The sequence below is a fragment of the Natator depressus genome, chromosome 12 (assembly GCF_965152275.1).
Source record: "Natator depressus isolate rNatDep1 chromosome 12, rNatDep2.hap1, whole genome shotgun sequence".
Lineage (NCBI taxonomy): Eukaryota > Metazoa > Chordata > Testudines > Cheloniidae > Natator > Natator depressus.
The window spans coordinates 36,835,961-36,850,067 of record NC_134245.1 but is presented as its reverse complement, the minus strand read 5'-3'; the positions used below and the strand labels follow the sequence as shown (position 1 = coordinate 36,850,067).

Sequence of the window (14,107 nt, the reverse complement as noted above, 5' to 3'; positions counted from 1 at the left end):
GTGAGAATTCAAGAGCCTGGTGTGGAAAAGACTAGCCAGACCAGAGATGCTGTTAGCCAAATATTCTGATGATACCATGCAAGGCTGATGGTTTCTCATTTGCTTGCAGAACAAAATGTGGAACGCCAAGTGTTGCAGACACAGTGCCGACGGCTGGAGGCCCAGCACTACAGTCTCAGTCTGACTGCAGAGCAGCTGTCACACAGCATGGCGGTGAGTGATGGACACTTTGACATGCTCAGGGGTGGGTGGGGCCGAACCTACTGGAACTCCAGTAGAGGCAAATTGGAGGCTGCCCTTTGGAATGGCAGGTGAGGACAAGAGAACAAACACTTGTAGTCGTGTTGCTTAATGCACTACTGGAAAGCACTCAGACACTACAGTGATGAGTGTGATGTAAAAACCTGTACAGAATAGCATGCTTCTCAGATGACCTACTGCCCATTTGTATACAGCATCCTCTGGAATAAAACTGCACTAGCAAGTATCATGCAGACAGGGCCACTGTAAGCAGCATGACCCTGGTAGCAAGGAAAGGAGACCCATCCAGAGTCTGTGCAAACCTATAAACAACTTGTAGGGCAGAACTACTCCCCTGTGATTCTCTCTGCTTGCTCAGTGCCCCCACCATCAACGGGAATTCAGCATGTGCAGGGCAGTAGGATTATTATAACACTTGCCGTGTAGGATTTTTTAAAATGCAGCAGTACAAGTTTTGCCATCACTTTTAGTTTCCTGGCTGGCCCACTGAAAAGCTGGCTGCATGGTTCCCCACCTCTTCACCACAGGGAAAAGACATGGGCTGGCTCCAGACAAGGCTGGATGTCAGGATCTCCATTCTTAGGGCAGGAGTGATGAAGCAGTAGCATGGACAAACGTAAGAGGGAACAGTGCTGGAAAAAAATGCAGATGCCACAAAGTTTGAGGAAAACATGATTCCGAGCTCACTTACTCAGGGGAAACTCAACGAGACTACCCCAGCACGGGAAAAGAATCAGCTCTTCTGATTTGATCCAACTTTGCTGTAATTTCCATCTGTCCACCAAGCCACCCAAATGTTGACTGCAACAAACCCAGTGGCCTCCCTCTGCAGAAGAGCATAATATATCCACCATAGATGCACACCCTGGGAGAGAGGCACTACATGCACATACCAGCATGTCAATGTCCCCTTTTTAACTTTGTTTTTTCCTACTCTCTTACAGGAACTAAGGAACCAGAAGCAGAAGATTGTCTCGGAAAGGGAGCGACTTCAGGCCGAACTAGATCACTTGAGAAAGTGCCTTGCGTTGCCTGCAATGCAGTGGTCTAGGGGTTATTTCAAGGGATATCCCAGGTGACGCTCCCTTGCACTAGGCTGAACATATAGTATAGAAATAATAATCTATTTTATTACCTTGAATATTTAATATTTTTCACTGGGAGGTTTGAAGCTAAAATATAAATGGAGAATGTGCCATGCATGAAGCAAAGGATTATGGGATCCAGAAAAAATACCCACCTCTATCTTGACTTCAATGCAACTGAATCTTTGTAATTCTGCAAGCAACCCACCCATGAAGGCTAGATTTTGTTTAATTTTAATGAGGGGTGTTTTTTTTTTCCTCCTTCCCCTCCACTTTTTAATTATTTTTTTAAAATCTGATAAAAGACTTCATCAACAACACTAATAACCACCTCCCTGTAGAGGGGGTGCTGTCCACACACAAAATCATTCTTTTGTTGCCATATTAGTCCAACTACTGTACCATGGGGTTTGCCTATTCTTCACTGGGAAGATGGTGTCTCTCGTGTTAAGAGAAAGTTGGGTACACTTTTGAAAGCAAATGAACTGTGTGTCTCACATACGGAAAGCTGTGGTAGCAATCTGCAGAGTAACAAGTCCAGGAAGGAGCCAACACAGCTTCAGAACTTCAGCCTTTCCCTAAATCAACAGGCTTTCCACTGGAAATGCACTTCGCTATAAAAAATAAAGTGAATAAACAAACCGAAGGTACCTTTTATTACTGTTTGGGGGGTAGGGAGCGGAATGTACAGAACAACACACATGCACACACCTAGTGAGAGAGAGAGAGAGACACAAATTACATACCCTAGTGGGTAAAATTTTCATACAAACTCAAACGATTTTGCAATTAAAAAAAAAAGTCAAAAAAGGTGCTTCAGCCTTGTACTGTGTATATATTTAAAAAGTTTTGTATGTTTTTATTACTTTAATTATTGTTATAAAAAGCTTGCCATTTTTAATATGTTTCTGCTTTTTTTTTTTTTGGCAAAATAACTTGCTTTTAGTGTTTGTACTGCTGCTGGTCAGGACATGAAAAATATTGAAGTGTTTTTAAAAAAAAAAAAAAAAGCTTTCCACTGGGGCATGTGCTATCACTTCTGTTTTTTGCTTTGTGTAGCATCAGTTACTGGTACAGAAAATTCTGTTACTAAAAGGTGAGGAATTAATTATTCCTTACTGCCCTTTCACGGATTTTTTTTTCCCCTTCAAGCTCTTCAAAAGTTACATTACAAATAGGACCAGCTCCTACTAAATGGGGAAGGGAGGGGAAAAGTCTGTGTTGGGAACAAAAGTTCAGGAACTAAATGAACTGTTTGGGTCTATGATTCAGCTTTACTGATGTCTTTCAGCGCTCTGATGAGTACTCTAGAAAAATGTTTTAACGGGGAAGAATGCTTGTGTTAGCAATGAGGTGTTAGAGAACTACAGGAGAGGAAGCAGTGCAGACTGAGCTGAACTTCCCCTGGTCTTTATTCACATGAGAAACACCAGTGGGAGTAGGAAGTAGAAATTCTCCCAGCTTGCCCTTTCTTTCTCTTCCAGTTAGTTATTCCTCTGAATAACATTTCTGAACTAGGAGGACCTCCTTCACAAAGAGCTTGCTTGAAGTTCAGTTTACAGTTGGGTTATCCCAAACTTAGCTGAGCTCTATTCCTTGTAAGCAGCCAAGAGGCAGCTGCTGGCAAAATTCAGTCTTTTCTGAGCAGTGCACAGGAACCAATTTTGTTTTTTATTAATTTCTTAGATGGGTGAGGGATACTGTGGGTAATAGGCTTCTGCTTCCCCCTACTTCCTAGCAGCTGGCAGTAATATTGCATTTGCTGTGCATGTTATCAGGAATATTTCATCTTAAATTAAGATGAAGTGGCAGCAGGAGGAACAGCACTAACAGGCTCTTCATTTTCAGCTGTAAATTAGACAGGAAAGGCCAGAGGCATACGTGTCCCATTCCCCTACTCAACAGCTTGAGGGAAGGAGTCATGGGACAGTTGAGGGCAAAAGTAGCACAGACATCTCTGATCAAAATCTACATACTACTGTTTTGTCTCTAGACTTGGAGATGTCTCCTTCAATAGCAGATTTTGGAAGACAGAGAGAGCCAGAGATACCTGTTCTGTTGGAACAGTGAAGCACTTGGAGTGGAAAAACAGCCTCTAGTAATCACAACATGCTCTAGACAAGGTTCATAGCCTTCCACCTCCCTGTTATTTGCTTTAGGTTTCTAACAGTCAACACTTAAAAGGCAAGCCATTTAGGCTATGTCTACGCAACACAGCTGTTTGGCAACAGGAGAGAGCTCTCCCACTCACAAAAAACTTCCACCCCCAGCAAGCAGCTTCAGCTGCGGAAGAGATCTCCTGCCAACAAAGTGCTGTTCACACCACTGCTTTTTGTCTGCAAAACTTTTGTTGTTCAGGGGGGGTGTGTGTTTTTTTCACAGCTCTGAACAACAGAACTCGTTCAGTTTCCAGTGTAGACAAAGCCTCAGTCTATTGCTGGTTTTCAGAAGAAACATTCATGCTGCCCACTAAATCTCAGGCAGGGCAAGAGTTAGCCTATTGCATTCCTAGAAGATTTTGCACCTATGTGTTCTCAGATGGCAGTGATAGCTACTTCAAGCTCTTGCATAGCTCATGATTGAGGAGCCAGCCAGAGTGACTATGAGGGCAGAACAGGGAAAAGCAAATCCATGTGCTACTGTTTAAGTAACATCCACCTGTTGTTAAATGCAGCACCTAGAGGCTATGATTTCCCTTTAGCCATAGCTCCTACAAACACCCAATTGCAACCCTGCTACAGTTTCCACATTGAAGGCTCTTTTCCCTCCTTCCTCCCCCCATGACAATCAGATTAAATAAAGCTAAGGCTGTAATGCCGCATGAACAATAAATAAGGAAAAGGACCAGAAAGGAAAGCTAAAACTAATGCCTATGGTAAGCCATGCAATTCTATATTTTTTCCCCTTTTGTATTGGTTTTTAGGGCAGTGCAAACAGCAAACCTCCAGCCTATCTTGAGCCCATTCCATTTTGCAAATGGAAGAAAATAAAGCAGTCGCTGACTAGTGTCAATTTAGCTTTATCAAAAAAGCTGAAATGATGGATTGTATGACTGCTCATGTGTGATTCTTCTTTTCTGGTGGGCTAACACTGTTTTCCCTCTGGGAGACTGAAGAGCAGACAAAACTACATCAACATATATAATAGGAAGAACAGCAAATATTACACTGCACAGTTGACTTCAGAGCTGATTTATGCCACTCTGGTTTCAGAGTATTTACATGAAGGAACTTCTGTCTTCCATGACTAGCAATGTCTTCACACCACCAGGCCTGCAGTTTTCCTTTCACTCAGAGGGCAGAGATCTTTTTTAAAGTGCCATTATGAGCAGGCAAGTGACTAGAATACTATGTGGTTTTAAAGATTTACTCTCAGTTGATGCTTTTGTTATCAGACTTGCCTATTTTTACAACTTAAAGCAAGCCCATTTTTAATGCCAAGGTAGGTTACTGCTAACCTGAAACTAAAGCCATAGCCTTCCTGCTTCATACACTGTCAGCAATCAAAGATTCTAGCATCAGAATTTAGTTGGCAATGCTGCTGCTGAGGTAACTAGAATTTAGCTTCTGGTGTTCAGTCTTGTAAATACTACACGACTGACAGCAGAAAAAAGTTGAGTGGGTAGTAGTAGATGAGGCAGCTATGACTCAGAATACACCAAGCCGCAATGTAATGCTGTTTTTAGAGTCACTTTTCTAATCGTAATTGCATTTTAAATATTGGAGGCTCTTTAAAAAGAGTAGGGCTCAGTTTAAAGAAAGAAAGGAAGTTACCACTGCTTTGTGTTTAAGGTCTATTCTTGCATGAGCAAAAAAGCGCATTAAAAAAAGCACACAAATTCTTGGTTTAACTTACCTGTTTAAGAAGCAAAATACACTTATGGCTGACAGTTCTTTAAACCAGATTGCATAGCAAGCCTTTGGCCTACTAGCTGCCAATTCTCAGACTTCATGATAATTTTAACACAGAAAAATACACTTTATGTTTAAATCACTGTTTCCCCTCCCAGTCCATGATTTAAAAAGTTCATTGTCAGTTTATCTATCAAAATCAATACACTGCAGAGTGGGAGTTCACAAGCACACCACCAGATGGCAATGTTTATGAGCCTGTTTGAAAATGTAACTTTGCTTTGCAACAATTCCTGTACTTGAGTGTTGATTCCACCCCTATCCCCCATTCCTCAAATACCAATAGAGAAAGGAGCTAATCACCAACTTCTTGACCCACTGCTTAAAAAGTCTCAGTAATACTCCCCTCCCTCTCCCCTGCCCCAAGGGCCATGTTGACTGGTTGTGTTTATTTGTATGTACCCTGTGCAGAATTGCTAGAGCAGTAAAAACCGGAGCATGGGAGGGAGAGGCAGAGGGGGAGGAAGCCCAGGCCTGCTGGGGGCAGTTTAGATGCTGTGAAAGAAAAATTAAACCTGTTCTAAGTGTACTTGTTTGAATTAATTGTAATGTAATATATTATTTGTTGAATGTAGTAATTAGGTATTTATGAATATATTGCTGTAATTTCTGACAACATCCAAAAAATAAAATTGTCCTAAATCATGGCAAAGGATTGTTTTTCCCTCCCACTAGTGGATGGAAAAGTTACACTGATCCAGAGTGAAGGACAACATGTGCAATGCAGTGCCATTTACAAGATTTCAGCAAAAAGACATTGTGTGGTTGACACTACATCATGGCATTTAGCCAGCACCCAGCCCAGCTTGGGCTCTACAAGCTGTTTTAAGTCAGGGGATTCGTTATTTCAGAAGGATCAAGTCAGTCCAGAGTATCCTACCTCCTGTTCCATCATCAGATACATAGGCCACTTCACTCTGAACCACCTCACTATAATGAGATACATACAAGTTAACCAGAGACTACATAAAAGAGAATGGGATAGCAAAAACGGTATAGGGGAAGCTCAGAAGGGAGTAGATGGTGGGAGATATCTGGAAGACCGTTCAATGTTTGAGAGTAAAGGCAGTAGGGAAACATTTGTCTGAAGACATAGGGAACATTATGGTGATTAAATATTGCTGCCTGATGAGAGCCATGGACAACAGACTTGCTTTCCATTGAGTGAAGGGCAGCCCCCATACACACACATTCAGCTACATTTGATTCCTTGTGGTGTTCACAGTGATGCAAGTGCTATAACTGAGCCTAAAGCCAAGACCAGTTTATAGATTCTGAGATAGACAAGGCCCCTAATGTCAGCTGCAAAGGGCAAGAGAAGAGGAGGTGTTTTCACACAATAGCATCTAGATCTTCACACAATTAGTGTACCAGTGGATGTTAAAGGAAAAGGAGTCTTATTCCTCTGACAGACAGTTCACTTTTATATGCATGATTTTTTTTTTTTAAACAAATAGTAACTTCAGTCAAAAGATCAAAACGAACAATACATCACCGTGATAGGTCTTCCAACTACCAGGAATATTTCCTTCCGCTCCTCCAACTGGTTTTTGAACCCACTTCTTAGTCTTCCAAACAGCCAGCAGATTGGCTAGGTTCTCCCCTTTACTGCTATCCACACAGAGCCTAGCACAGCAACTGGCATTGATTAAAGATTAGATTCAGTGCACTGGGAACTAAGCTACATCATAATCTTTTGCTTTCAAACTATCACCTATCCCTGCAGTGTCCAGGAACAGGGTCTATGAATGCCACCTAATATTCTCTCTGTTGCAGAGATTATTGTTATGATAATACTCATTCAGGAAAACCAACAAAGGGATTGTTTTTTCTTAGTATAAATCAGAGAAATGCTGCTGGTAAGCCACCACCTGCCACAGCTGTATCCACACAGAATCTAAGTGGCTTGCTAGAAGCAGTATCTGAACCAAATGAGGTAGCACGTGTTCTCTTTAAAGCTGTATCTTCCCACTGAGGGAGACATACAAAGCTACAAGTGCACAGAGAGAGAACAGTGCACTTAAATGGCCTTGGCCAGCCAGCCACGTGACCTCATCTATCAGCTGTGCTCAGAGATGAATATATGTTGTAAGTGATGGCCCAGTTGAAGAAACAAGCCTCACCATGCAGTAGAGTTGGGTTAAAATCCATATATCACTCTGTACCCCAGGGAAGCCACAGGACTGCTGTGCATCCAGGTGTTTAAAACAGTCCTATTCTGTGATCTTCCTCAGCCAGGCTTTAGACAACCAGAGGAAGGAGAAGAACAAAACACTAAACTAAGAGCATATTTATTGCTGCTACATATCATTTAAGAGATATAAAAAAAATCCCTCCAATAAGGCAATAATAAGAAAAACCTCCCCACAGCATCTAACTGCTGCAACCAATTCATCTTGTAAAGACAGCTGCACATGGGGCTGGAAGAGTTCTGCCAGGTAGAATCATTTGTTTTGCCAAAGATGCTCATTATAGAGCAGAAGCTGTTCACGAGAGCTGCTGAGCAGGGAATGCCCTCTGTGCCATCAGCAGTCCTCAACTTATTAATATGCAGCCACAAGGCTGCCTTCTTTCTATTGCCTGCACGCAAACTGAGGGAAACCAGCCTTCATGCAAACACCACAGAGCCTCAAGTTAGATACAATTGACAGGAAATGTATAAGACTTGCATGGTTTTTAGCAGAGATCTATACAGGGCATTTAAGGCATAAAAACAGCATAAGGCAAGTTCCATTAGGACTCATTAATAGTGTCCAGAGGGCAGAGTCCTCCTACTATTATTGCCTCATCCCATGAGGGTTTTAGACTGTCAGAAGGCATCTTAGAAATCCTGGGACTGGGCACTCTCACCCGGCTGAAGGTTTGTGCGTAGCTTGTACATGTGATCTAAGGCTTGAGTAAGAAAAGTCCCAGTGGTGTTGATCTCCATCAAGGTCAGATTATCCAGCTAAAAGACAAGGAGGGTGACATTACAGCAGTATTTGGGGAAGCAGCACTACAGTCTGTCACGATGGCAAAGGAAGGTCAATCTATGGACAAGTCTACACTACAAAATGAAGTTGACATAAGTTACGTGAACATACAGCCACTGCAGTAATTAAAATCGATTATGTATGTCCACACTACCCTCCTCCTGTTGGCGGTGCATGTCCTCAACAGGAGCACTGCCACCAATTTAAATGACAGTGGAGCACTGAAAGCCCGGAGCCCAGCCACTGGGGCTGACAGCTGGGACTCCAAGCTGTCAGACACCAGGGGCTGACAGCCAGAACAGACAGTGCAGTTTCTACAGTGACACTCTGTCGACCTAACTACATCAACCTAAGCAGCTATGCCTCTTGCGGAGGTGAAGTTATAAGGTTGGTGTACTGCGTGACTTACATCGAGAGCAACATTGTAGTGCAGATGCTTAGAGCTGAAAGAAGCATTGCAGCATTTGGAACAACATAATACAGTGGAGTAAAAAACCCCATTTGGCTATAGTTCTCAACTGACAAGTAACCAAATCACCAAAAAAAAGCTACTACTGGAACTTTCACCAGCAATATTAATCATTCACAAGCCACATAATCACACAGCATCTTGAACATTCCCAGGCCAAAACTAGCAGACTTATCAGCCCACCTCAGATTTCCCTTACTGTACCTTGGCATGGGCCTCCTGCTGTCTGACAAAGCTGTCCGCAGACAGCCGCAGTTTAGCTAGCCGTGTATCCCAGGTATCCTTAACCAGTGTTCGGATTTCATCTGCTTTTGGGATGCTATCTGAGGCACTAGAAGAGGAGGAGGAGGAAGGTCAGAACAGGCTGCAAGGGACTAATACATTAAGTCTCTGGCATGAGTAACACTGGCAGCTTCTCAAAGCATGAACAGAGTAGTTTGCTTTATACAAAGAGGGAACACTGAAATCCAAAGTGCTGCTGCTTCTGCAGCTGGGGTTTTCTGGATACTTTATTTACCCAGGAAAGCTCAGTTTTCAATACAATCCTTCTGGTCTTTAATTGCCCAGATGGTTTGGAATACCAGGAAGTCCAATAACCTGGCCAAAGTCACAAGTAAAACTGCAACTCAATGGCTCAATTGTTATTAGAGCTCAAGTTCAGCCCGGTACTCTTATCGTTCAATCACAAGGACCATACAGGTTGTGTCACATAACATCCTAATGGTTGGGCAATTAAATACTTCCACAAGGACCTCAAGAGATCAGATCAATTCACCTGGACAGAAGTGTCCTGGTTATTCTAGGTTTATTCTAGTGTTAGAAAAGGGTCTGCGTGCTAAGAGGTTGTAAGTGTCAAAAGAAACAGTTGGGCTTCAAATGGCCAGTCCTCTGTAATCAAGGGCTTTTCAAGTCAGAAGGGTATGTGCTAAGAAGAGTAGTTCTTGACCAAGGGCACACATACCCCTGGGGGTATGCAGAGCTCTTCCAAGGGGTATTTCAACTCATCTAGATACTTGCCTAGTTTTACAAAAGCATAAAAAACACTAACAAAGTCAGTACAAACTAAAATTTCATACAGATGACTTGTTTATACTGCTCTATATACTGAAATGTAAATACAATATTTGTATTGCAACTGTTTTAAACGGTAAAAATGAGAAAGTAAGCAATTTTTCTGTAACGGTGTGCTGTGGCACTTTTGTATTTTTATGTCTGATTTTGTAACCAAATAGCCTTCAAGTGAGGTGAAACTTTGGGTATGCAAGTCAAATCAGACTCCTGAAAGCGGTGCAATAGTCTGGAAAGGTTGAGAGCCACTGGCTTAGAAGAAATACCAGCCAGAAAGCTAATTTTATTGTAATGAAATGTCTTAGCAGACATGACAGTTTAGAGTCAGGTCATCCCCAATCCCTACTTTCCAGGCTGAGAAAGGAAGAATTTCCCAGCTCCTAAAGGGTAGCCTAACAGCAGCAGAGGGCAGAGAAGTCTGGAAGGATTAAGCTGCTGGGCCTCTCAGGTAGATTGAGAGAGCTGTGAATCTGTATAAATGAAGATAAAAAAATATGCTAAATACATCCAGGGCCACTACACTTAGTTACTTCTGTATGCAGCGCTGGAGTCCAGTTATCACACCACAGAACAAGTGAAACCAAGTTAATAAATACAAAGGCTACCATTAGGTAAGTGCCCTAGCAAAATCTTGATGTACTTTGGAATAAGCCTCCTGTTAACACTTTCCCAAAGGCCTCCAAATTTAAATCCAATCAAATCCTAAAAGCTTTCCTATATCACGACTCACATTCCTGAATATTTACCAACCTCAAACCCAACTGGGCAGGGAGGAAAGTGCCTTTGACTGACTACAGTAAGAGACCTACTTACTAGTTTAACAGCAACTTAGTTAGTTCCATGTAGTAGGGACTGGGCATTGGAGTGAAAGTGTCCTCTTTGCGTTCCTGATCCCGGATTTCCTCCAGCTTTTCTGAAACATAATTGGAAGAGTTATACTTTACCAGTTGCTTCAATGCGCTGGTGTCAAGTCCTCCCATGGAAGCTGCACCCCTTAACCAACTTTGCAGGATGAACTGCCAGTTTCGTGTTTACATCAGGAGGAATCAGCACTTAGGTGGAGACACCAGCTGCTGCAGGAGAAACAAGTCTAATGCTCAAAAGTTGATTGATCTCATGTCTAGAAGAGAAAGTGGACCTCAACTCATATGGGAGAAAGGGACACCCACCAACCCAGGATTGCAGTGACAAGAGCTGAGGAGAAACATTCAGTCCAACATGGTTAGAAGGATGAATCACCGTCACCACCTGGGACATGAGGAGAGAAGGAGTCACATGCCTGGAGAGAGAGCTCCTCCAAAAAAGGAACCTTTCTGCCAAGTAACATTTTGGCTCACTGATTTGCACTCTCTGGAATGAGGAAAATGTGGAAAAGGGAGAATGTTTAGAGACACAAGCCTCTTCACTCTTCCTGAGATTCCATCATTACCTGCTTCCTGCCCTCCTCAACTATACATTTCCCTCAAGATGGCAGAATGGAGGGGGCTAGGATTTTTATTTCTAATGGGAGGAACATACATCACATTGGGGTAAAATCTCTTCAGCGCCTGACTGCCTTCAAGGGACAAAGGAGAATGAGGAGATTAGAACTTCTGTATGCTCTCCAAAGACACCCTCTTCCATAGAGATGAGGCTAGAAAAAAAGAGGTGCTAAAAGGCAGCAGACCCTGCCTTGATTATAACAATACTCTGCATTTTTATTACAAACAAATCTCCCCACTGAGGTAGACAAGTATGATTCTCATTTTACAGGTGGCCAAATAAAGCCAAGAACAAAGAAGTGGCCAGCTGAAGATCACACTGAAACCAGTGGTAGAATGGGGATGCAGTATTTGAAACCAATTTTATGTATCAGAATAAGAATATATTCTAACTACACAGATTAAAAATTAAAACAAGGATATGCTAAAAATCACACTAGTTTGCAGTGCTGTCATAGCCATGCTGGTCCCAGGATATTAGAGAGACAGGTGGGTGAGGTAATATTTTTTACTGAACCAACTTCTGTTGGTGAAAGAGACAAGACCTGAAGAACAGCTCCGTGTAAGCTTGAAAGTTTGTCTCTTGGACCAACAGAAATCAATCCAACAAAAGACATTACCTCATCCACCTTGTTGGTCTAAAACCATGCTAGGTCTCAAAAATCTCAGCAACGATTCTTCCCATAACTCCATTTGTCCTTGCAACTTTCCCTTGGGAAAAGTGCAAAGGTCCAATTCCTGTATTTCAGGACTCCCCACTAGCCCTGCAGCCTGGCTAAGTCCGTGCCAGATCTGTAGGCTACTGTTCTCCTTACCAGCATCCATCCATTCAGGAGGTATTAGCCGACACTTCTGTCTCTGTTTTAGGTTAACAGCTAGCCAAAGAGGCACTTCCACAGGCAAGCCAGGATTAAAGGGACCCAAATCCCCCTGGAAAATGAAATTCAGTATGAAAATAAGGAAAGGAGAAGTAACAGAGCAGGGAAAATTGTGACCTCTTTGAAAATCTAGTTTTCCTTCATCAGCCTCACACTGCTGAAGGATCAACAGTTTCCTGTAGATTTAGGGAAGCCACCCCATGCCAACTGAAATCACCCCTCCTTTTGGTCCCAGATCCCAGCACAGTTCTCCTCTCTTCCCTTAGCAGTAACTACTTACATTTTGATGACACTTTCTATCCTAAAGGGTTTCATAAGCTATATATGAAAATTACTTCTCCCATCTCTGAAAGGTAGCCCCTTTGGCTGTGGGTGGGCTATGGGAGATGTTTTAACAGTAGAACAACTAGTGCAGGGCAGTAAGTGCAGGTGAGTCTTCTACCCACTGGCGCGGCAGGAGGGATCTGGGCTCGCAGGCAGTTAGCCAAAGGGAATGCAGAGGTTAGGAAGAGCCAGGAACGTAACGGAACGTTCACGACTGGGCACTTTGCTGTTACTCCACTATCGGCTTTGGTATCGCTATGGATTTTACTGGCAGGCGCCCAGACCCCATGGTGATGGGCGGCAGGCTATAAAGATACCATTGCCGCCTATCAGGATGCCAGTAGCCCCACTGCGGAGCGTGTCAGCCCCAAATGGCTCTCCGGCCCCGGCCCGCAGGCCATCTCCCCGCCATCCCCTCCCCGCAGCCGAGCCCTGGGCCACCCCATCGCCACGCCCTGCTTCCCTACGTAAGCCCACTGCGGGCGCCCCCCAGTGCTGTTCCCCGAACTGGGCCCTGACCTCCCAGCTGCCTCCGTCAGGGCCCCGGCCCCGTGACACCCGAGAGCCCAGCCCCCACCCCAGCCCCCCCGCAAACACGCGCCGGTCCGGCCCGGCCCCTTAACCCCCGAGCCCAGGCCCCAGGCCCTACGGCCCCGCACCCCGATGAGGTAGATGCGGTCCAGGCTGAAGTTGGGGATGACGGTCACCAGCTCCTTCTCGGCCAGGAACTCGGCCTCGGCGGGATCCATGGCCCTGAGGGGGCGCCGCCGCCAGCCAGCCCGCCGGAACTGGGTCTCGCGGCACGCGCGCGCCCGTCCACACCCTTGCCATTGGCTGGGAGGGATGGAGACAGACCCCGCCCCCCGACGCACCCTCGCCCGACGCTGCCTGTTTCTGAGCGGCGCGAGAAGCTTGCTTTGCTTTCCCGGTCTCGGGTTAAACGCGGGGCTCGCACGTAAAGAGGCTCTGATTGGCTTATGAAGACTTATAGTCTCTCTCTGATTGGCTTAGTCACATACATCGTGCTACGCGATTGGCTGAGCGGCTAGAATGAGTTCCAGCCAATCAGAACGCTCTTGAGCCCAGGTCCTCAGGCTGGGCGGGAGGAAGGTCCCTGCGGGATGCCGCCGGCCCGTGCGGGCCCCATTCCCAGAGGGTGAGGCAGTGACTCAGGCCCGCTGCCGCCTTCGAGCCTGGCTGAGCCCGCCCTACCGTGTGTCATAGACCCCGCACTGCGCGTTCCCGCGGGGGATTCCCCTCCGGACCTGGAGTCCGGCCCCAAGGAGATGGAGCTCCCCCCAGTCCCACTGCCTCCTGCTCTGCCCCCTCCAGCCCCCCGGGGAACAGAGCAGCCCCCACTCCAGATGTTTTAGGTTAGGGGCCAATCTCCCCTCCTGGGCCGCTTGCGCCATGTTTCCAGCTGGCTGCAGGACTCCAGAGCCATCTCTCTCCTTTGCAGCCTGTGCTCTGCTCCCCTTCCTCCTAATCAGCATCACCCGTGCAGCTGTGCTCCACTGGGCCTTGGCACACCTGGCACCGACCCTGAGCGGGCTGAGAGCCAAGAGCCCGAGTCTCAGCCCTGGCCTACCCTGGGGTTTTAGGCATGGGGCACAGTTTACACCTCTGCCGCACAGCTCCCAGCTCTGCTAAAGGTTTGC

General features: G+C 45.1%; 2 protein-coding genes across 6 annotated transcripts in view; one reads left to right on the top strand and one right to left on the bottom strand.

Annotated features, from left to right (window-relative positions):
* Positions 1–2,247, top strand: part of GSE1 (Gse1 coiled-coil protein) — a 349,700-nt gene extending 347,453 nt beyond the window's left edge. For all 5 annotated transcript variants that reach the window (XM_074968867.1, XM_074968866.1, XM_074968871.1 and 2 more), the window contains 2 exons: positions 110–213; positions 1,206–2,247. In XM_074968867.1, the coding sequence (XP_074824968.1) occupies positions 110–213; positions 1,206–1,340 (239 nt within the window). In that variant the 3' untranslated portion in view covers positions 1,341–2,247. The remainder of the gene's footprint in view (positions 1–109; positions 214–1,205) is intronic.
* A 4,126-nt stretch (positions 2,248–6,373) lies between these two features.
* Positions 6,374–13,316, bottom strand: GINS2 (GINS complex subunit 2). Its single transcript, XM_074969201.1, has 5 exons — positions 13,109–13,316; positions 12,063–12,177; positions 10,580–10,679; positions 8,903–9,029; positions 6,374–8,204 (listed from the first exon to the last, which is right to left on the bottom strand). Exons 1-5 carry the CDS (start codon positions 13,196–13,198, stop codon positions 8,079–8,081), a joined length of 558 nt encoding a protein of 185 aa, XP_074825302.1. The 5' UTR covers positions 13,199–13,316; the 3' UTR covers positions 6,374–8,078.
* Positions 13,317–14,107: the final 791 nt, after the last annotated feature.

What these genes read in the sequence shown, in the direction of transcription:
- GINS2 (XM_074969201.1), bottom strand. Translation starts at nt 13,198, where the DNA reads ATGGATCCCGCCGAGGCCGAGTTCCTGGCCGAGAAGGAGCTGGTGACC. An exon ending in ACCGCATCTACCTCATCGGG is followed by an intron (nt 12,178 to 13,108) that starts GTGCGGGGCCGT and finishes TTCATTTTCCAG; the next exon opens with GGGGATTTGGGTCCCTTTAA. An exon ending in AGCAGGAGGCCCATGCCAAG is followed by an intron (nt 8,205 to 8,902) that starts GTACAGTAAGGG and finishes CTTGTCTTTTAG; the next exon opens with CTGGATAATCTGACCTTGAT.